Consider the following 23,584-nt stretch of genomic DNA (forward strand, 5'->3'; position numbering starts at 1 on the left):
ATGTGTTCGCGCCGGGGGATGCCAAGGACGAGTCTGGCGGCGGTGTTCTGTATTGTCTGGAATTGGAGAGTATGGACTTGTTGATTCCGGCGTAGAGTGCGTTTCCGTAGTCCAGTCTGCTGGTAATGAGTGCGTGGGTGACTGTCTTAGTTGACTCAGGGGGGATTCATTTGAAGGTCTAGCGAAAGATGCGGAAGGTGTTGAAGCAGCTGGAGGTGACAACGCTGATCTTTCGGTTCATGGTGAGTGATGAGTCGAGTACAATGCTGAGGTTTTTGGCATGGTCTGAGGGGTGGGTGGGCTTCCGAGGGCCTCCCCAGCACGTCCATAGAAAATTAAATCAGTCCTATCAGAATCCATATGTTTACATCTTATGTGGAATGCCACATGAGAACTGAGTGTTTGTACATCCTCTCAGTCGATCAGATAAGTCTCTTGCTTTTGGAGCTCATGATTAAAAATTAGCATAAAAATTAATACCTGCTAAATTATTTTTACAAAGTACTTGCTCTTGTAATAGTAGTCGTAGTAGTATTAGTAGTAGTAGTAGTTGATTAAACCTTTTTGGTAACGTGTTCTGATGCATTTGGAGGAACTGCTTGCACAATAGCTATTTTGTTATGTTACACACATCTGTTATGATATTTGAGAGTCATTGGATGTCATAATTGAAAACATTATCTCGTTGTCTTACTTAGAACTTTGGCATGTCCATGTTGAAAGCAAGCACTGTGGTCGCATTTACAGTGTTCTGCTTTGCAATTCTTTAAACAATTTAAGATTTTTATTGTTGATATGTATCTCTCTTTGTTAACCTTTGCTCAAGTTTCTCTTGTGCACCATAATATAAACTCTTAATGTTCCAATGTAGGGAACTTTTGACACCCCAACAGCATTATGATTGGGGATTACGTGCTTTGAAGACTGTTCTCAAAGGCTGTGGAAATCTTCTACGTCAGATGAAGAAAAATGGAATGAAGGATGAAAGTAAGTTTCATATTGTAATATGTCAAGCCCTGAGAACACTTGAGTCTTGTGGTTGTTGTGGCAAGCTATCCTTGAATTTTTAATAGTTACTGAATTGTATAAGATGGGACATCATTTTGCTATATTTGTCCTTATAGGCATTCCTCTCAGCTCTCCTATATCCAATTGAATAATTTAGCTCAATGTACGAAGATTTATGCTGGACAGAATGGCAACATGTCGTGATGTGCTTGTTGGTGGCATTGAAATTCACTTAATGTGTGATTCCTGCATAAATGATTATGATGTTCTACCTGGGCATGATAGTGACTGGAATTGAGGCATACAGAGGCAATATTTTATGTATTTAGCAATTTTATATAGCGATAATTACCATGATATATTAGGGGTGTCACTTAATAACATAACATTGGCAATTAACAGTGATTTGAGGGTCAAAAATGGCATGTATGCCAATTATCTAGCTTTAAACCCGACCACACAATGCGTATGGTTACCGCAGACAATCATGCTCATGCCAGTGAGGCTCTAGACACGAGCCGGTGTGTAGTGGAATCGTTTACGTTAGAGCCGCATGTGTGTGCTGACTCGTGCTACTCATGTGCATGCGGAAAATAACATGCAGCTGAGGTGTGCAACATGAATGTTCTGTGTTCAAGTACTGTGTAATAAGGACCTTTACCTTATAGACATGCTGTGAATGCTGCGAATAATCAATAGTGTCAACATCCATCTTGCTCTGAATCTATCAGGGAATTACTAAATAATTACATGGTGGTTGTGTTGCAATAGAATCAACCACTGCCTGATATGCAAGCACATTCACTTACTAGTTGAGACCTTGTGATGCTGTAAAACATCCATCTCTGCTGGTTGACAAAAAGTACTTGTGCGGCAGGGGAAGACACGACAGAGAATCTCTTTGAGTCTCAAAACACTTGTCCACTAACAGCAGCCACTTCCTTGGGAAGGAACACTCCCATGTAAGAGTATGTATCTGGTCTACTCTCACGTATAACAATCACAGCTGCGATATCTATGTATAAGACTATGCCCTGGTGTCAGTGTGTGTTGAAAAGCCTAGACAACACAGAGTGTGTGTGCAGCATCGTGTGAAGTGCCTGGGCCCAGGTGACCGTGAATAGTATTTATCTAACATAGATGTTCTAAAAGTTGCATTTTCAAAATTGTAATGAAAAACCAGACTTTACCATTAAAGTGGTTTTACTATTACAATTTCATAGGTACCAAACAGGACACCTCCAACTGCTCCGTATTAGAAATGGAGTTTCTGGTTGTCACTCAGTATGCATCCTGTACAAGCAGGAACCCTCACTGTAATTAGGATGTGTAAAGTACACACCTAAGTTTGCTTGTGCTCACCTTCTAGTAGCTTGGCACAGAGCAATCAGGCTAAACCTCAGTCAATGTGTAAAGCGTTTGTGCACACAAACTGTAACACAGTGAAAAAAACACAAATGGACTCCACACCAGTTTAGAAAAAGAGCCCAAACTTATCTAATCAAAACAAGGCCAAAATGACAAAGATCCAACATATATAAATCAAGATATCACGTTAAAAGGGTTAAACCTTTCAGTCCATTTAAAACTATGGATGCGTCACTTCTTAGTGTGCCCGGGATGCGTCAAAATCAAATACGAAAACAGGCACAGGGGAGGTGAGGTGCCGGAACAGCAAAGTCCTAAAGCCAACAAAAATGAAATTCAACAAAAGTGGGAGGCAAGTAGGCAACAGCTATGGTCCAGGATCCTGATCTTATAAAGCTAAATATGAATCAATTAATCCTGAGAAATAGTGGAGCCTTCATGTAGTTTCCCTAAGGGGGTATTAAGGAATTTGCTAATTCTGTGCCGTGGCACAGGGGAGGTGAGGTGCCGGAACAGCAAAGCGATGCATCGGTTCCTTACTCACAGGGAAGGTGATGCGTCGGTTCCTTACTCGTAGGGAAGGTGATGCATCAGTCCCTTTCTCCCAGGAGAGGTGATGCGTCAGTTCCTTACTGCTAGGCAGGGGAGGTGATGCATCGGTTTCCTACTGTTAGAGGAGGGATGCATCAGTTTTATTACTGCGAGAGGAGGTGGTTTGTTGGTTTCTTACTGTGAAGGGAGGTGATGCGTCGTTTCTCCGGTGATGCAGCCTCGGTTCCTTACTGAAGCCCAGCATCAATGAAGAAAATGACAGACAGGTGCAATACTTTGGGCACCGGAGTTAATGTGTCGCTTTGCGAGGCTTCGCGTCATCCAGTGTCGGTTCTGCAAGGCTGTGTGGCGGGACTTGGCGAGGCTTTGCCTCATCCGGCATCAGTTCTGAGAAGCTGCACGGCAAGGCTTTGCGTTGCTTCGCTCCGGTTCTTACAGAGTTCAGCTGTAGAACCCACTTCTGAGGCCCTGTAACTGGAGGAAGGTACATCAGCCAAGGGGAGAACTCACAGATGGCAGAGTGCAGCAGCATCAGCAGAGTATTTTGTGTCCCTGAGACTTCTTAACAGGAGGCAAGCACACTAAAGCCCTTGGAGAACCTTGGCATGCAAGATACAGAAAACAAAATTCCAGTCCTTTCAGTCTCCAAGACAGAAGCAGCAAGCAGTAGGCCAGCACAACCCAGCAACAAGCAAAGTGGAAGTGCCCCTCCTACTGCTTCTCTAGCTCTTCCTGGCAGAATATCCTCTTAGTCCAGAAGTGTTATAAAAATGGGGTGTCAGAGGTCCAATACTTGTATCCCTTCCTGCCATTGAAGTGGACCTACTTCAAATGAAAGTCTTTGTAGTTCACCTGATCCTGCCTTGCCCTGACTTGGCTCCAGGTACACTACAGGGGGTGGAGACAGCATTGTGTGAGGACAGGCACAGCCCTATTCAAGTGTTATTGACAACTCCTCCAACCACTCTAGGTCAGTAAGACCCATCAGCCTGGTGATGGGCTATCAGGATATGCAGGGCACACCTCAGCTCCCTTTGTGACTGTCTAGAGTGAATGCACAAGCAGCCCCTGTCAGTCTAAACAAGACGTTAATTCCCCAGGCAGGCAGAGACATAGACTGGTAAAGCAAGAAAATGCCCACTTTCTAATAGTGATATTTCCAAACCGACAATTTAAAAACCAACTTCACAAAAATAAGTATTTTGTAATTCTGATACTTCCAAACCGCCAATTTAAAAACCAACTTCACGTATTTTGTAATTCTGAATTCAGGGAGTCCAAACTCCAAATCTCTATCTCTTTACAATATGGAAGTTACACTTGTAAGATTTTACAGGGCAGCTCCAATGTTAACCTATGCGAGAGATAGCCCGTGTAATAGCAAAAAACGAAATTAGTAGAATTTCACTATCTGGACATGTAAAACACAACAGTGCATGTCCTATCTTTCACATTCACTGCACCCTGCCTGTGGGGCTACCTTGGGCCCATGCTAGGGGTGACTTACATGTGGTAAAAGGGAAGGTTTGGGCTTGGCAAGTGGGTGCACTTGCCTTGTTAACATGGCAGTTCAGAACCGCACACACAAAACACACACACACACACACACACACACACTGCAGTGGCAGGCCTGAGACATGGTTGCAGGGCTACTTAAGTGGGTAGCACAATCCGTGCCCTGGGCACACAGAGTGAACTTTGCTAGGGACGTACCAGTAAATAAATATGTTAATCATGGATAAACCATGTGGCAGACCTGAGACATGGTTGCAGGGTTACTCACTTGGGTGACACAATCCGTGCCCTGGGCACACAGAGTGAACTTTACTAGGGACGTACCAGTAAATCAAATATGTTAATCAAATATGTTAATCATGGATTAACCATCATAAACACAATTTAGAAATAGAGCATATGCACTTAAGCACTGGTAGGCAGTGGTATGTGCCCGAGGTCTTAAAGCCAACAAAAAGAGGTCAGAAAAAACAAGAAGGCAAAAGATTTGGGAATAACACTGCAAAAAAGGGCCAGGTCCAACACTTCTTATTGGGAATTGCAGCTTATTGAATGTAATAAGGAATTACCCAATGTTATCATCTGAAAAGGGTAGGCTTCACAGTAGTGAAAAACACATTTGGGAGTTTTTCACTATTCGGACATGTAAAACTTAAAAGTCAATTTCCAACCTTTTAATGACACAGCACCCACCCCTATGGGCTACCTAGGGCCTTACTTAGTGATGACCTATATGTAATAAAAAGGGAGTTTTAGGCTTGGCAATGGGGGGTTTAAATACCAAGTCAACATGGCAGTTTAAAACTGCAATCAGTCTGCAATGACACTCTCCAAGGGACTTATAAGTAAATTTAATATGCCAGTCAAACCATGTTTAGAGCAGTGAGCACAAGCACTTTAGCACTTGTTAGCAGTAGTAATGTACACAGAGTCCTAAAGCCAACAAAAATGAAATTCAACAAAAGTGGGAGGCAAGTAGGCAACAGCTATGGTCCAGGATCCTGATCTTATAAAGCTAAATATGAATCAATTAATCCTGAGAAATAGTGGAGCCTTCATGTAGTTGCCCTAAGGGGGTATTAAGGAATTTGCTAATTCTGTGCCGTGGTAGCACTTTCAAAGGCTGGAAAGCCGAGTGCACTAAAAGATGCATTATGTAAACTTGCAAGGTGTGATACCTGTGTGGCAATATGGAAATTTGTTAATTTTGTATAAAGTCAACGGTATAGTCTACCAAGGCCCACGGTGTTATTGGCTTACTTTGCCATGAAATACAACATTTGTCACAGAGCTTTCCAAAAACTCAGTTAAGGAGAACATTGACAACCCTTTGTGGTAGCCTTTTATAGTCTCTTCTGAAAAACGTTACTGTTAAGTGTAGCAGCAGGTCGATCCACACTTTAGGTGCAATGTCATAGAAGGCTCGACCGCCAGAACTGGTTTTCCGTATCCGTGCGATGTGTACAAGTAGGAATTTGGACTAGAGGAGGTGTCTCGAAGGCTAGGGAAAGCAGATGTGATTGTTGAGGCATGCTGGGCCAGTGTTATGTAGTGCCTTGAAAGTGTTAGTGAGGAGTTTGAATTGTGCTTGTTTATGAATAGAGGGCCAGTTTGAACAAAGTGAGTGCGGTGTGGGAGGTTGAGAGTGATTCTGGTCGCCAAGTTCTGAATAGTCTGCAGTCTTCGGTGAGTTTTTTGTTGATCCTGCATAAAGGGTGTTCCCGTAGCCCAACTTGCTTGTGACAAGGATATGCTTGACTTTTTCCCGCCTGTAAATGTGGGAGGGATGAGAGAGTGGCTGGAAAACAGTGGAGAGTGGCTGGAAAATAGGGGATACCTATTACTGAACGGAAGGGGTTTAGGGACGAGTAAAGATGGGTTACGGGTGGGGTTTAGGGAGAGACACGAACCCACTCACAAAATAATAGGCATATTTCTATTCACAATCTCATGTTCTGTAGTTTTTATGGCCAAAAAGGAACCAAAACAGTAAATGTCCTCCAGCTCAGACTGGGAGTAAGTCCAGCACCACACATGACCACTCACTGGCAACACAACACCCTCACATAGAAAATGATGGAGAAAGTGAACACCCCATGGTAAATAATGTTATGGTAAATTGATTTTTTCCAAGTTAAAAAAAAAAATGTATTCATTTAATGATAAAAAATGTTTATATAAATATAAACTAATTTTACTTTATTATAATATATTTTAATAACCTTTATAAAATGTAAAAATATAACTGTAATAAAAAAATAAAAAGTTCATTTAAATTAATGGAACCCACAGGTTCAGAATTGAACTGAGGCATGCAGTACGTGCAGCAGGTTTTGCTAAATACCCACCTTAAACTTATACAATTCAATTATGTACATAGGACAAATTTAACACCAGCACATCTGCAGGTTATGTACCCAGATACTCCCCTTAAATGTCCTGATGGAGCCCAGATGGGACTGCATTTGGCCACAGATTTTGGCCATGCGAGGCCCTGAGACACTGGTTGGGGCATGTCACTAGCTATATCACAGAATGGACAGGAACACATGACCTGACTTCGCCCAACATATGTTTGCTTGGACTCATGCCTAGGTCCAAAGACAACAGGTCTAGCAACAAATGTAAAGACCGGTTCTCGCAAAACAGTAAATAACCATGAACTGGAGGTCATAGGTAGTGCCGATGTAAGGAGGTGGAAAATGCACCTGCCCAAGTGTGTCTAAGCTGAATTCGATACACACTCATGCCGACAGGGGTTGTCTGTAGACCCAACTGACATTTGAAAGAGATCCAATCCTTAGGGCCGTTAACCCTCTGGTGGCAAACCGCCTTGGAGAAAGATTCACATTAATTTATGACAGCAGTTGCTCTTTATATTCTATGTGTAGATTATTGTATTTTGTCTGGCATACCTGTGGCATGCGTACTTAGACATGCATTCAAAGTTTTATCATCATGCTACAACATATGACACTGCCGGCTCAATGGTAAGAAGAATGGTGCCTGGGTATATGGGGAGTTCTTAATAGGTTTGTTGACACCATACCTATGAACACAGAATATTTCAGCCTTATGATATCTTAATTTTTGGACTTAACATGTGGAGATTATAATCAACGAGGCTGTATTGTGTAGCTGAACATGTAAACAACTGGTAAAGAGGCTAATTTAAATTAATTCTACACACAATATTTGGCATAAATGTTTAATAAATACTCCAAACATTTTACTTTAGGTGGGAATCTCTTTTTAATAAACCTTTTATAAATTAATTTTAGTTTTTTATATTTATATTAAATATTTATTTCGAAATTAAGTAAATATTCCCTCTTTTGTATTTTACATTTCAATAAATGTATAAAATGAATTTATATTAGTATCTAAAATTACATTTTGTTTAGCTTTTAAAAACGTTTATTACACTTTTGAAAACTTTTATCTATATTTTACCATAGGAAGCTCATTGTCCTAACTGTGAAGACCTATGCCTCTGTGTGAAATGTTACTAGTAGTAACTTTATACTCCTAAATTTGGCTCTAAATCAAGAGGTGGAGACATGCAAGTCTAAACTTTGTAGTAAATGTATACTTGTAGATGGTGATTAACCAAAAGTAGTAAATTTACTACAAATTTTAAGAGTAAATACATATGTAGATTTACCCGTATGTAAATTCCCTTTGTAAATAGGCTCTTTACAGACTAGATTTATCCTCAAGACACTGCAACATTTAGAGCCAATTTTCCTGAAGGTTACTATGGTTCCTCAATTTGCAATATTTTTATCAACTTGTCGAAAATATTGCATATACTTGATTGATTTATAGTTATCTGATAGAAACTTCTAGCTACAGAATCCTTATCTTTGACTTTCATAGGCATCAGACTGGACCCAGAAGATTTTTCGTGAGCAGTACATCTGCGCGCCGGTAGTTTGTGTCGTTTGGCTCTGCGTGCGTCGGTGTCATCTGCACTAGAAGTGATGTCTGCGGCACCTATACAGGCACCACCTAGACGTGCTGATGCCAGTTCTTTTCTTTCTGTCAGTCGTCTGTAAGTTTGCCTATGCAGTGTATGTTTCTCCCATAGTCTAACATTACCGCGTTCAAGGCTCATGCCTCAAATCTGACAGTTGTCAGTTTCTACTTTAAAATGTAATACTATCTAAAGTACTCACCTGATTCCAATAATCTAGGTGTCAAAATTTATATAATAATCAGTGTAATTTTCCTAAATTGGTCTCAAGTTTATTCTTGAGTGCGTGTCTCATTTATTGACTGATTTACAGCATATGCTTAGCACTTCCCTCTGATAAGCCTTAACTGTTCGCCCACACTACCACAACAAGAACATTTAGGATTATTAATGTAATATCTGTAAGCCAATATGACTTGTCTGGGCTTTCTACATAGTGGTACACATTTTGGTACACTACATAAAAAGCTAGCTTCCTACAACCGCCATGTGGAACTGCAACAAACTGGGCGTTGTGTGGTCGTAGACCCTTTGTCAAGATGCCCTGCGTCTCTGGCCATGGCTGGAACTACAGGGTATATCCATGGTGGTTCAACACCTGGCATGCTCTCTGAACGCCAGAGCAGACAAACTCAGCCATCATGCCTAGAGGATCACAAATGGCTTCTCCACTGGGAGGTGGTGCGAGGTCTCTTTCGACCATATGGAGAGCCTTGGTCAGATCGGTTTGCCTCTGTCGAGAACGCGCAATGGCAGCAGTTTTGCGCGCTGGAGTTTTCAAAGCAGCTCTCGCACAGAAAAGCCTTTTATTTCAAGTGGAGCTTAGGCTGCCTCTCCGCCTATGCCGCTCCTGCCAAGACTTCTCAAGAAGATCAAGAAAGACCGGGCCCAAGTCATCCTTGGGCACGGAGAGTCTGATATCCTGAGCAACTGAGCAAGGCCATCGATACTCAGAACAGAATGCACCTACAGGAGGATCTTTTGTCACAGCAGCAAGGGAGGGTTCTCACCTGAACCTGTCCAATTTCTGTCTTCTTGCATGGAGATTGGGCGGCAAAAGTTGACAGTTTTCGACCTTCCTTCCTCAGTCTGTAAAATTATCTTGGCAGCTACGCGTCCCTCCACCAAGACGATATACGTCTGCGTTGGAAAAACAAATTGTGCCATGTTGTGCAGACAAGGGCATTGATCCCCTTTCTGCTTCCTTTACTTTTTACTCTCTCCCAAGTTGTTGGTATCCATTTATTATGACTCATTGCGACCTTAATCTGGTTTAAACTTTTTTAATGTGGGCTTCCTTCAAGCATCTCCATAATTGTCCCCTCCGTTTTCTGACAATCAAAACAGCGTCCCTTGTGGCGATTACGTCTGCCTGTAGAGTGAGTGAGCTGGAGGCCATTTTATCTACACCGCCTTACCTCCCAGTCTATCCTGACCAACTGGTACTTCGCATGAGGGCCTCCTTTCACCCTGCCTACCATTTATGCTCCTCCACATCCCTCTAAAGAAGAGGAGTAACTCCACCATCTGGACCCAAAAAGTGCATTGCTGTTCTACCTTGATCACAAACAAGAGTTCCGGGTGGATGACCAACTCTTCATGGGGTATGTTGGTGCATAGAAGGGTCGAGCTGTGCAGAAGCGGACCATCTCTAGATGGGTGATGCCCTGCATCAAAATCTGCTAAGCACTGGCCAAGAAGCAACCTCCTGAAGGCTTGCGAGCTCATTCTACCAGTGCTAAAGCTGTGACCACTGCTTTAGCATGCAGAGTTCTGGTCCCGGACATCCGCAAGGCATCAACAAGGGCTTCCCTGCACACGTTCCCCAAACATTACTGTCTTAACAGTCAGATCTGTAGAGATGGGTACTTCGCTCGTTCGACCCTGTAGGACATCCTTGTGTGAAATTGGACTAGAGGTCTCTATCAAATGAACAAGTTACTTACCTTCAATAACTCCTTATCTGGTAGAGACTATATCTAGCGGCAGATTCCTTACCTACCCACCCATCCTGCCCGCTCTGTGAACGGTTTTCTATGGACAGCGCTGACCTCTTTGAGAGCCCCAGTTTTCCACACCAGTGGTCAGTGTTCTTCATGGCTCCTCGCTTCTGGCGTGGAAAGTCGTGAAATGAAACTGATGTCAGCGCGCCTAAGTGGCACCTATGTAGATGTTGTGGATGTCACTTCCGGCATGGATAATGCAGACAGTGCATGTGGAGGCTCGCGAAAACACTAACCAACGCTCCGAAGTGCTGCTTGTGAAAAATCTTCCAGATCGAGACTGATCCCTAGGCATTTCAAAGTAAGGAATCTGCTGCTAAATCTAGTGTCTACCACATGAGGCATTTACCAAAGTTAAGTAACTTGTTTGTTAGTTTGTCTCTTACATAATCAAGAAACTAAAGTTTCTTTATTATTGGAAGTACTTTTGGGAATAGTTTCTTAATTGGCGTTATTTCGAAGGGGAAGAATTATGAATGAATGACATATATGCTGCTTTCAGAATGCAACTTGTTACCTTAGTATTCCTGCTTTCTATCGGTCATGCCATTTAGCTTGTTGGCTATGTAGAGACAGATATGTTGGTTAAAATCGCAGCTTGTAACTATTTCATATATGAAGAGGTATCTGCAGGAAACATTAAGAAACAAGTTAATAATATGTTTATTCCGATGACACACTGGCAGTTTCCTCTCATATAATTTGCTCTTCAGTTTAAATGTTAATGTTTAAAGTGATTACAAAGTGGTACTTGTATTGATGGCAATCTCCAACTGATATGCAAAAGGGAGATTTAAAATTATATCTCTCTTGTTATTTTCAGATAATGAAAGTCATATGGTGGTACAAGCTTTGCGGCTTAATACTATGTCAAAGCTAACCTTTGCAGACTGTTTCCGTTTTGATGCCTTAATTAAAGATGTATTTGCTGGAATCAGCTTCAAAGATGTGGAAGACATGGAGCTTAGTGAAGCCCTGCATCAGGTCTTTGAAGATGAAAAGCTGGAGATCATCCCAAGTCAGGTGAGTGAGATCTTGTTAGTGGACTTTAAGAATCTAATCAACACTGAGTTATCTCATCTTTATTTTCCAATAAAACAAGTTGATTAGCCGATTATTCTGAGAAGTATTTCTGCTCTTCCGCATAGATTTCACTTTCCCATGGAATCTTTCTCAGCTCAGATTCATATTAAAATGCCTCCCTGCTGTGAGGATACCACAGGACACTTTCCATCAACATTTTATTGGAAAAACATTCAGGCACATGTCAACTGTATGTACAAGCTAAGCCAAAACTAATGTGCCTTAATGACAGTGACTGATTAGGGCAGGAGCAGCATTCTCCTAAGCGGGAACACTGCATACAGTGGGCCAATTAATTCTCTTTCGTTTTCTTTTGCCTAATGTACAGGAAGTTCCCTGAATGCTCTTTTTCAGGTTATTTTCAATTATTTCCCTGTTTTTAATCACTTCTCTCTTTTTATGGAGTATGCTTTTTCTTGAGGAAAGCCTGCTTTAGACACGTTTTGATTTCAGTGTGAAAGGCCTCAGGCAGTAAATTTTCAGTTGTGACTGGAATTTTGCTTTTGCTGACTTGTTTTCCTTTTCTCAAGTCATAGTCTACTATTCAACCATTGGCACTTGTTTAGGCACAATGAGGATACATGTGGGGGTAACAGAATGTATGTACTGTGCATGTAACTTGATTGGGTAATAGGAGTGCCAGAGGTATAATGGGTCAGTGATTTGTGATGGCTGAAATGAAAGCATTGGACAAAGTCCTGCAAACATCTAGTCAACGATCATATCTGGAAACTTATTACTTGAAGACTTCCCAAAAGTAGTTACTGAGCAATCAGTGGTTGGTAACTACTGAAAGATGCATGCAGAGTTAGTGATAATCTTCCAGTTGTTAAGACTCTGTACATTGATGTATTCATTTTTGGGGTCCTTAGCTTTCTTAACACGTACTGCTCCAGTCTTTGAATATAAACTAAATTTTTACTGCTCTAGTAATTGGACCTTTTTCATCATCTTGAAGCTTGTCTGAGGGTTCAGTTCATTCAATGCCATGTCCCCTGCTGGTCATGACTTTGGACTTATTTGACCTCTTCAAACCTCATACTTGACATAGCCTTGTAATCAGGTTAATCAGAAAGAGACAGTTAGTTGTAGATTCCTTACCTTAGAATTTCCCCCAGGCGTCGTACTGGATCTGGAGATTTTTCTTTAACAGTAACCCTGTGCGTCGGTAGGTGGCGTCGGTCAACTCTGCATCTGTCGTCAACGTCCTAGTCGCCGGGATGACGTCCCGGTTCCTACTTTGACGCCGCCCCTGCACGCTGACATCAGTTCTTTCTTTTTCCACACCAGCCTAGCGCAGATCTGGAGAGAGCTACCCCTTAGCCGTTTTTGGATAACCTTTTTTCGACGTTTTGACAACGTCTTTTTCGAGACTTTGAGTCCTGGTGTGCAAGGGATGTTCCTACGTCAGGGGATTGTTGAGAGCTGGTCGGAGGCTCCGTCCACTTTCTCCACCACTTTACAATCGTGCCTAGTAGTTAAAAACATAGAAATTCACTTAAAAGATTACAGGGCCGTTATAGTCAGGAAATAGAATTTAAAAAACCTTAGAACTCACTGAAAAAAACAAATGTTACAGATTCGTTATAGTTAGGTTCAGATTTAACTCATACGAAACCACAAAAATTCAGCAGTTATAGTTACCTGAGCTGACTAAAACTTATGCCCCCGCAATGCACTGTTCATGACCTCACATGTTATATGACTCATGACATCACTGATGACATCTCAAACGACATCACTGATGACATCATCCACAGAACTACTCACACACCCACTCAAACTCCCATTCAATCTGTCATAAGCCCTCTCACCCACACAACCACTCACAAACCCATACAAGTACTCACACCCACTCACTCCTCTATAGAGACACACCCACTTACTCATACAGCCACATATATAACCATCTACTCACCCATACAGCCACTCACACAACCATGCAGTCACCCATACAGCTACTCACACACAGACCTATTCATCTATAAAACCACTCACTCATTCACCCACTGATGCAGCCTCTCAACGCATCCACTCACTCACCCATACAAGCACTCACTCACACACTCACAGAACCGCTTACATACCCATTCACACATCCATACAAGCACTCAGACATCTGCTCACGCACTGTACAGCCATTCACACAGATACTCACTCTCCAATGTAACCACTCACACACCAACTCACTTAACCAAATACTCACTCAAACAGCCACTCACTCATCCATACAGCCACTTACATACCCAGTCAGTCACTCATACAGACATTCAGACACCCACTCACCCACCCGTACAGTAACTCACAGCCACTCACTCACCCATACAGGCACTGACACACCTACTCACTCACCAATGTAGTCACTCACACACCCACTCACTCACCAACACAGCTACTGCCATACTTACTTGTACACCCTTACAGCCACTCAAACTCCCAATTTCACTCCCATACAGCCACTCACACACCTACAGAGCCACTCACATACTCACTCACACATGCATACTGTGGAAATATGAATTTTTATGGTCAATTGTGTCCCCTATCTTAGACCCCAACGGCTCCATGTACATGCTATAAGTACATGTATGTTCCCTCCAGTTCCAGCTATGAAGACGCAAATACATGTGCGTTCAACGTCAACACGCCCTCTTTCAGATCCGCCATGAATGGGTCGAATATGCCATTCCTAAGTATGAAAGGCCACCGACTTTATGTGGTTCACTTTTCTAGTTTTATAGTTCGGGCGAGTAGGCCCTGAATTCTGCCATCAAGCCTTTTTCTGTTTCTGCCTCTGAAATGCTCCAGCTTGGACCTGCATCCGTGTCCATGAACTTTGTCTTACTCCCTGCGCGGCTAACGGTGCCTGACGCGGCCTGTTGCCTGCCAAAAACTGTATTCAGCCTTCAAGTTATCTGCTCCGCTCCTCATCCAATGCATTCCTGTCTAGTAGTTTAGGTAAACATCCCTCCAGCTACCGAGCAAAAGGCTCGGCCTCGCTGTCTTTTTGCAAGTAATTCATAGCCCCTGTTACTATGGAAGATTCCTGCCCCCTCGCATCACATGTAGACACATAGACGCTTGTACACGCACTAACAGTCAGTATAGAATAGGATCTGTCCGAGAAGACCCTTCCGTCCAGATAATATAGTTCCTTAAACACAAGATATTAGATATGATTTAGGACTAGGTTGTCCTGACACCCCAGACTTCTGTCTCCACATGTAGGGCCAAATGTCAAGTTCCCTTCACCCTCTAGTTGTACGTCAATCACACGTCATGCGGCTGCGCGCGCATCTCTGTCAAATATTTCTGCTGACACTGCAGGATTCTCTTATGGATCCACCCACTTGTGACATCATTTTAAATGACGTTTCTAGTATACGCCTGTATTTACGCCTATTTTCATTACGTATGTGTATTCTTATCTGTATTATCAGCTGTTACGCCTCCTGCATCTGTCCTAATGCAATGCTTTTCATATAAATATTGTTACTTGTCAATAATGTATTGCTGATCCCTTCCTGAACCTTCGTGGTGATGGAATATGATTGCCTAGTTCGAACTATAATTCCTTTGTAAGGAATAAAGCCCTTTTCAGAACCTCTAATACCACGGATTCTGCCTCTTATTTTGACTGAGTTATTCTTACTAGACTTTACCGCATAAAAAATAGTACAGGTAATTTAAATATTTACCACATAAATTGGCGCCCGAACAGGGACACTTTCTCATCTCACGCGCCGGAGGTGCGTTGCAGGCCCGGTCTCCTGCCACAGCCGGACGGACAACAACGCGTACCCGCAGGATTTCCTGTATCTCCCTCCGACCAAGCGGGGGTGACTGAGGCTGCGATCAACACCCAGACGAGGCGGTGAGAAGTGCGAAGTATCCCGACCAGAGCCTAGCTGAGAGAGCAAGATCCGAGGTATACAGAGGCCCACCAGGTTCCGAAGTTCCGAGTCGAGTCGAGTCCAGTCCGGTCCAGTTCAGTTCAGTTCCGAGGCCTTCCGTTCCGTGCTACCCGGTGAGTACCGTTGCTGGGGAGGCAGTTAGACGTGCACATTAATTTGTGCCGGTCCTGACGGGTTTGGGTACACAGATCCGGTCTGCACTGTTTTAGCAGTGTATCTGTACTGTTTAGCAGTATATCCAGTATGTTCATGTATATAATTCAATATTATCTAGTATTAGTATTATGTCAGTAACTAGTTTTCTTCTAATTATTAAATATTCGTTAAAAGTTAAATGTTAAATGTTAAATGTTTTACTGTGTTCAAAAATTGTGGTATGAATGAGTGTTCATTATTGTGTTTATCGTATTAATTGTGTTCAAGTCCAGTTCGAGTAAGAACCAAGTAACAAGGTTTAAAGATGCCGTTCTTTTCAAAATTAAGACAGATCAAAACTAGAAAAGGAGTACTCGAAGAAGCTGTTCCCATTCCACCTAGGGACACTCCAGGGTATTTTATGTATCATAAACATGGCCTAGATGCCGTATTATATTTTGACTTATGGGTGGACTACACCAAGGATCTAGCAGAAAGTCAGAGGTGGCCCGCAGCTGGGACATGGGATGCAGATTGCATCATGAGAGTAGAAGAAGAATTATGGAAAAAGAAAGCCAGACAGTCACAGAAAGATGCCATTGAGTTATGGCGTAAAGAATCGCATAGGCGCACAGAGAAAGCACTCAGACTGGAAGAGAAAAGTAGGGAGAACTCAAATAAAGCCCGAGAAAATATATTAATTGAGGAAGGTATTCGAGTAAAAACAGAACAAATAGACAGACAACGAAACACTCTTATGAATGGTATGTATCCTCTTTTGGCCGAAGGTTTACCTAAGGCCACCCCGGAAATACCGAAAGATTTGCCACCCCCATTACTCCCGACTAAAGCACATCCCAAGACCGCAAAAGATATTTTCCTTTCCTCTTATTTAGACGATGTAGCTCCAGAATATGTTAATGACCCACCACACACGCCACCTGTCGATGGTGCTCAACGCCGAGATCATCCGCCCCCACATCCGCAACAACAAACTCCTCCGCACGATCCCACAGGTCCATCTGTTTCCACCGTTTTTCCTGCATCCACAGTCTCTACCTTACACCCCACAAATCCTTTCGTGCCTAGCACCTCAGAAGGTGCGACAGCAATTTTGGCTACGCCACCATCAAGAAGCAAATCGTCTCTTAGAGATTTAGCAAACCAACGTACACCCCAAATAGCAACATCCGACATGTTTAAGGAACATCTTGTAGATTGTAGATATGATCCAGTGCCCGGTAAAAATGATAGAATGCTGCTATCATCACTACGTATACGACGAGCCTCACTATATTTAACGACGCTACCAGGAATGATTAAACATTTAGACAATATATATCGCTTTGTCCAAACAGGGCAAGGCCCTGAAAGTATTGACGAAGCCATGGAATACCAGAAAGCGGATATACAGAGACAACTGTTACGTTTCTTCATAAACTGCTTGATCAGAGACAGAGATAGGTCTGAGGTAGACCAGGATGAAATGCAAGTACTTACCCGATGGGGTCAGAATATATCAGAGGGAAAACATGATAAACAGACATGCATAGTAGTTATGTGCCGAAAGATCCGCAAAGAAGTAGAACGAATACATAAAGCCAGATTAGAGGCAGACAAAACTGAGTCAGAGGGAGAGGAGGAGGAAGAATCAGAAATGCCCACAGGACAATTAGAAACGATAGCTTATGTAGGTAGGGGAAGACCTTGTAACAATATCCGATACTTTAATGACCCGATACGTCCGATACGTCCAGAATGTAATAGACATTTTCAAGTCCCTATGTTAAATACGAAGTCCCCTGAACACTTATTCCAGGCTGCTGATAAATTACTTCGAGACCGAAGGGGGTATCATATGCTCGATTCTATGGATGAACAAGAATTAGCCAGGTCAGCAGTACAATGGGCTGACAGTTTTGAAAAATACAGTGATGATGTGCTAGCACACACGTTTTTGAATCTTACCCCAGACGAACAGCGTTTAGCTGGTATATACATGATACAACATCTGGTTATATTATATAGAAGCCAACACTCCGATCCCGGTCCCCTACCTGATATACTGATAGAATTACTCACGAATAAATGGAGAGGTTCAGGTACTGATTTAATTGAAGAAATTCTAGAATATCGACACCAGTACATTGTCTTCGTATGCCCAGAACATGTTTCAGTTCCCCCCAAGTTGGAGAGAAAAACGTATCACATAGACAGACAGAATCCCTTACGCGAAGTGCACCCAGTCAGAGGTGAGGACAATATTTTTAAACGCGTGTTTGTGTACGCGCCCATAACTAAAATTGAATTATTAGAGATGAAGAAAGTAGTACCTAGCCATGACAAAGACCCAGCAGGTTTCCACCGTGAGATAAAAGACATGTTACTCATGGGAGAGTATACTTACCCGGACATTATGAAAATATTAAAAGTCCTATTACCCGCCGGTATTTACGAGAAACTCAAAGAAAAGGAATGGGAGGTGGGAGACCAAAAGATAGATTGGACAGTATTAGAAAACGAAGAAAAGGCCCGAGCTGCAGGTTCAGGGCTTGGGGAAAGGACTACAGCATTACCAGGATTATTAGTGCAGGTACTACCACGTTTATTAACTACGAAAAAGGAAGACTGGGGTGCAATCTCAGCCTGTAAACAAAAACAAGATGAAGACACTAGTGATTTCTATTCCCGATTTGAAAAATGTTTTGGTATTAATAGTGGCATAAAAGCAAACAGTGAATCGTATCCACATCTGTTTGTGACAAAATTAGTCGAGAATTCCCTGCCCCAAGTCAAGAGTAGAGTACTGAAATTCGAGAGTACCTGGCAAGGAAACACACCGTCACAGATGTTACAAATGTTACAATATCATCACAATAGAATTAGGGAAGAACAAGAACATGAACAAAGACGTATGAAAGACACGAAAATGAAAATGCTTGTTGCTCAGTCAGTTCCAGCTGACGGTCATAAAAAGGGTATGACACAGTCCAATGATTCAGTAGGTCCTGTTAGAGGGACATGCAACTATTGTAAACAGCCAGGTCATTATATACACGATTGCGCAGTTTTGAAACATAATATCTCTACGGGTATAACGAAAGAGAGACCACGTCCGCCTAGACAGGATCAGATCCAACAACAAGTACCTCAAAATATACAGCCTATGCCAGCTGTACAACAGACCGCACCACAACCACAACAACAATTACAACAACAGCCACAGCCTATTGCTGCAACACAAAACACGACACAACAGATGTACCAGTATGCACAAAATGACTATCCAGAGTATCAGCGCTACACATGAAATAGCCTAGAGAGGGAAGTTGGCTTACCCCTTATTGAGGTTCCAGTAGATCAAGAGGGTCCTTATGTACAAAGTCAGTTATTAGGGAAAGATAGAAAGTTTCTACTCGATACAGGGGCAAGCAGAACCACTATCCGTCACAGCGAAGTCCCAGGGGTACCCCTCTCAGGCTCACAAAATATCTCCCTTGGTTTTTCAGGAAAGCCTACTGTTAACGAAGTATCGCAACCACTTGCATTTACAGTTGGTCCATTAACACGGACTACAGATCTATTACTTACGAAATCATGTCCAGAAAACTTGTTAGGTATAAAAACATTGAAGGCTCTAGGAGCTGTACTATGTTGTTCTCCGGAAGGAGTACGACTATTTTTGCGTGACTTTAAAGGTCACTACGTGTCTAGAGACATGGATCACCGGTTACAGAATCTACCTGCACATTTATGGGCACAAGGCCCCACTGATGTAGGTTGTATGCACATTACACCATATCGAGTCACACTCAAAACAGGAGTGGTACTACCACGAATGCGACAATACAAATTACCGCCAGATGCTGTTGTGGCTTTACTGCAAATCATTGACGAGCTCATCGCACAAGGAGTGGTTGTAGAAACCGACTCCAATGTATGTAATTCCCCGATAATTCCGATTCTTAAACGAACTGATCCAAAAGCACCACCAGTATATCGATTAGTTATTGATCTGCGAGAATTAAATAAATGCATTGTACCACAATACCCCGTGGTCCCAGATATCTCTTCATTATTAACGGCCATAGATTCAGAAGCAACGTTCTTTACTGTAATTGATCTCAAGAACGCTTTCTTTAGCGTCCCAATCGATCCGGAAAGCCAATATTTGTTCGGATTCAGTTTAAATGGACGAAGTTTTAAATTCACACGCGCACCTCAAGGATTCACAGAAAGCCCCAGCATCTATAGCCAAGCACTGAAAAGAGAACTTGACAGTATTCACATGCCAGCTCACACTGCCCTGCTTCAATACGTCGATGATCTGCTGATCACCGCACGAAGCGAACCTGAATGTGAAAAAGCATCACTGACGATTTTACATTTCTTAGCCGACAAGGGGCACAAAGTGTCCCCTTCGAAACTACAATTCTGTGTCCAGCAAGTTGTGTACCTAGGGCACTTGCTGTCCAAATGGGGGAGACAGCTCACACCTGATCGCATCCAGTTAATTGTAAACATGCCACCACCCAAGACACAAAAGGAGGTACGGGCCTTCATAGGCCTCACTTCGTACTGTAGGCAGTGGATCCCCCAATATGCCTTTTTAGCTAAACCACTCATTCAGTTAACAACACAGGAGGCAGCGACACCGACTGTCCTCCCTTGGACTCAGGAACATACACAAGCTTTTGAAAGCTTAAAGAAAGCTTTATGCCAAGCACCTGTTTTAGCAACGCCATGTTACAGCAAACGTTTTACACTTTTTGTTACAGAACATGAAGGTACTGCTTTGTCAGTACTCACGCAGGAACAAGCAGGATCACACAAGCCATGTGCTTATTTTTCTAGTACATTAGATCCCGTAGCTCAGGCTCTTCCTGCGTGCCTGAAATCAGTCGCAGCAACAGCTTTAGCAATCAGACAAAGCGACGCCATAGTGTTAGGACATCAATTGACAGTACAAGTACCACACGCAGTAGAGGTTCTCTTGAACCGGACCCAAACACAACACTTGACTATAGCAAGACTGACGGGTTATGAACTAACATTGTTCCAGCCACACATAGAAATCAGACGCTGTAGTACATTAAATCCTGCCACACTTTTGCCATTAAATGGAACAGACCCATTGGCACATGATTGTATTGAAGTCATTACTATTACGACGAAACCCAGACAAGACTTGACAGATATTCCATTATCAGACCCAGACCTGACATTGTATGTAGATGGTTCATGCATGAGAACAAATACAGGAGAATTAGTGGCCGCTTATGCAGTCACAACAGACACTGAAATTATTGAAACAAATTGTATCGATACCTTGTCAGCTCAAACAGCAGAGCTCATCGCTCTGACATTCAAGCCAAAAATAAGAAAGTCAACATATACACAGATTCACGTTATGCATTCGGAGTCGTCCATGACTTCGGCGTGCTGTGGCGAGAGAGAGGTTATTTAACTTCTCACGGTGCCCACATCCAGCACGGTCCCCTTATTCAAGCTCTGTTAGATGCAATACATCTGCCTACTTCAATATCTATCATGAAGTGCAAAGCCCATACGAAAGTGACGGACATTATTTCTCAGGGTAACGACCTAGCTGACAGAACAGCTAAACAGACTGCTCAGAATCAGACTCATCCAACTGACACGACAAAGACAATAGTTCCGACACCAACACACTGTATGACAGTTAAGGATCCCACCCTTGATGTAATTGACATACAGACACATGCTACACCAGAAGAAATAAAGAGATGGACTGAATTAGGAGGGATCCAAACGGATCAAGGATGGATGACGAAGGGAAAATCTATATGGTTTCTCCCCGACTCAATGGTTCAGGTCATCATTAACACAATACATAGTCCAGCGCACCTAGGAGAGAAAGCTATGCTAGACAGTATTCAACGCATTTGGTTTAATAAACACTTACGAGCAGCAGCTAAACAGAAAGTACGTACCTGTATGATTTGTTGTCAGTTCAATCCAGGAAAAGGCGTACCTGTAGATCAGGGTGGATTTCAACCCCCCGATCACCCTTTTGAAGTCCTCCAGATGGATTATATCCAGATGGAACGTTGTCGAGGATTCAAATATGTCCTCGTAGTTGTATGCGCTCTTTCCCGGTGGACAGAGGCGTATCCCGTCTCAGATTACACTGCCCCGACTACTGCCAAACAGTTAGTTCGAGAATTCTTCCCACGGTATGGTTTGCCCCGTATCGTGTACTCAGATAATGGCCAACCGTTCTCATCCGAGCTAATGAAACATGTTTCACTTCTGTTAGGCTACCAATGGAAATTCCACTGTGTCCGACATCCCGAGGCAGCAGGTCTAGTGGAACGACATAATCAAACTCTGAAAATTAGACTGTCCAAAGTATGTAGAGAAAAAGGTGTCGACTGGATAGTAGCTTTACCAGTTGCGCTCTTTTACATGAGAATGGTAGCACACTCTCGAACAGGGCTATCTCCGTATGAGGTGATCTTCGGCAGACCACCAAATATGTGGGGGACGCCTATACCTCGTAAAATCACTGATGTTGACTGTAATATGCTGACAGATTACCTGGCTTCCTTGATGTCTGCACTACAATCTTGTCGTTCACAGGTAGCTGCAGCTTTTCCCGACAACACTGAGGTGAAGCCCCACGACGTGGTTCCGGGGGACCTCGTGTTTGTGAGGAATTTTGACAGGAGGAGCCAGCTGGAGCCTCGGTGGCAGTCGCCGAAGCTCGTCTTATTGACCACAAGGACAGCCGTGAAGATTGAGGGACGTAAAGGGTGGTTGCACTCGAGCCACATCAAAAAATTTTATGGACTACCGTCCGACGTGAACCCTCAGCCCTGCATTCCCTCACAGACTGATTCAAAACTACCCCTGGTTGAAAAAACCAAGAGTGAAAACTATAAACTGAAACTAAGGTCTAGCAAGTCAGACAATTTGATTGTTTAAGTCCTCTCCAAGGTGAATCGTTGAATTTGTCTCTGACATGTATCCTCTAGACCGAAATAGAGAGAAAAATGGACAGAAACAGCTCAGGACACATGCGTACTGTAAATCACTTCGTAGTCACTGCATAGTGACATTGTTAATTATGTTTTTTCTAAGTCTTCTGATTATTATCTCCGGTATATTATTACACATGTATTACCCTATCTCCAAGCATGCTTTCAATGCTACTGCCGAACATTCTTTTAGCGAATTACCCCCACATGAGTTGTCCTATAGATTTGCGCTGCGCAACAACACATTCATTAGTATGTTACATCATTCTCATCAGACCAGCAATGCTACAAATTGTTGGATATGTGGCCGACTCCCTCCCTATCAGAAATACAAGGGAGTTCTGCCCCTCTTTCCGTATCCATTCACACACAATGGCTCCTGTGGAGCATGGTTTAGTTTGATTAATTCCCTAGATTCAAATACAGTAGTTTACCAAGACAATTGGGTATGGGGAAACCTGAACCTAGTTTTACTTAAAGTCTGCTACCCTAACAAGGAGGGACTTCCCAAAAGAACAGGAACTGATCTAGAAAATGAAGTATATGGATTAGGTAACTTTACACTTAATCTTATGATCCTGAATATTGAATCCGAAGCTACACCGATCTTGCCCGCTATGTCAGTATTTCCAGTTAGAGGCGAATTATGTGTAAGAAAGAATGGTTCAATACACATGGGCCATAGTAAATGTACCACTGTAATAGAATTCAGTGATAAAGGCAAATCTACATTTAGAGCTTCCCGTCACTCCTACTTCATCTGTGGTCACACCGCATACATACGCCTACCCCTAGATTGGGATGGTACCTGTTACATTGCATTCCTTCTGCCACCTGTTTTCCTAGCCCCGCCTGATTATCATAGGAACACCCATTTAGTACACAATAGACAGCAGAGAGACCTCCCGATTGTCGACTACACTGAAACAGCATGGGAGAAATACACAGATTTCAATAAAGGTTTCTTTCCCTACATAGGTACAGTCACCAATAGTAAGCTGATACGTAGAT

The 23,584-nt window shown here is 42.7% G+C and overlaps 1 protein-coding gene across 1 annotated transcript in view; it reads left to right on the forward strand.

The window, feature by feature from the left end:
- DYNC2H1 (dynein cytoplasmic 2 heavy chain 1) overlaps positions 1–23,584 on the forward strand; it is a 1,714,832-nt gene that overhangs the window by 545,898 nt on the left and 1,145,350 nt on the right. Inside the window, exons 36-37 of the mRNA XM_085621461.1 lie at positions 872–987; positions 11,246–11,445. Coding sequence (XP_085477587.1) covers positions 872–987; positions 11,246–11,445 — 316 coding nt within the window. The remainder of the gene's footprint in view (positions 1–871; positions 988–11,245; positions 11,446–23,584) is intronic.

Source organism: Triturus cristatus, chromosome 8 (assembly GCF_964204655.1).
Source record: "Triturus cristatus chromosome 8, aTriCri1.1, whole genome shotgun sequence".
Classification (NCBI taxonomy): Eukaryota; Metazoa; Chordata; class Amphibia; order Caudata; family Salamandridae; genus Triturus; species Triturus cristatus.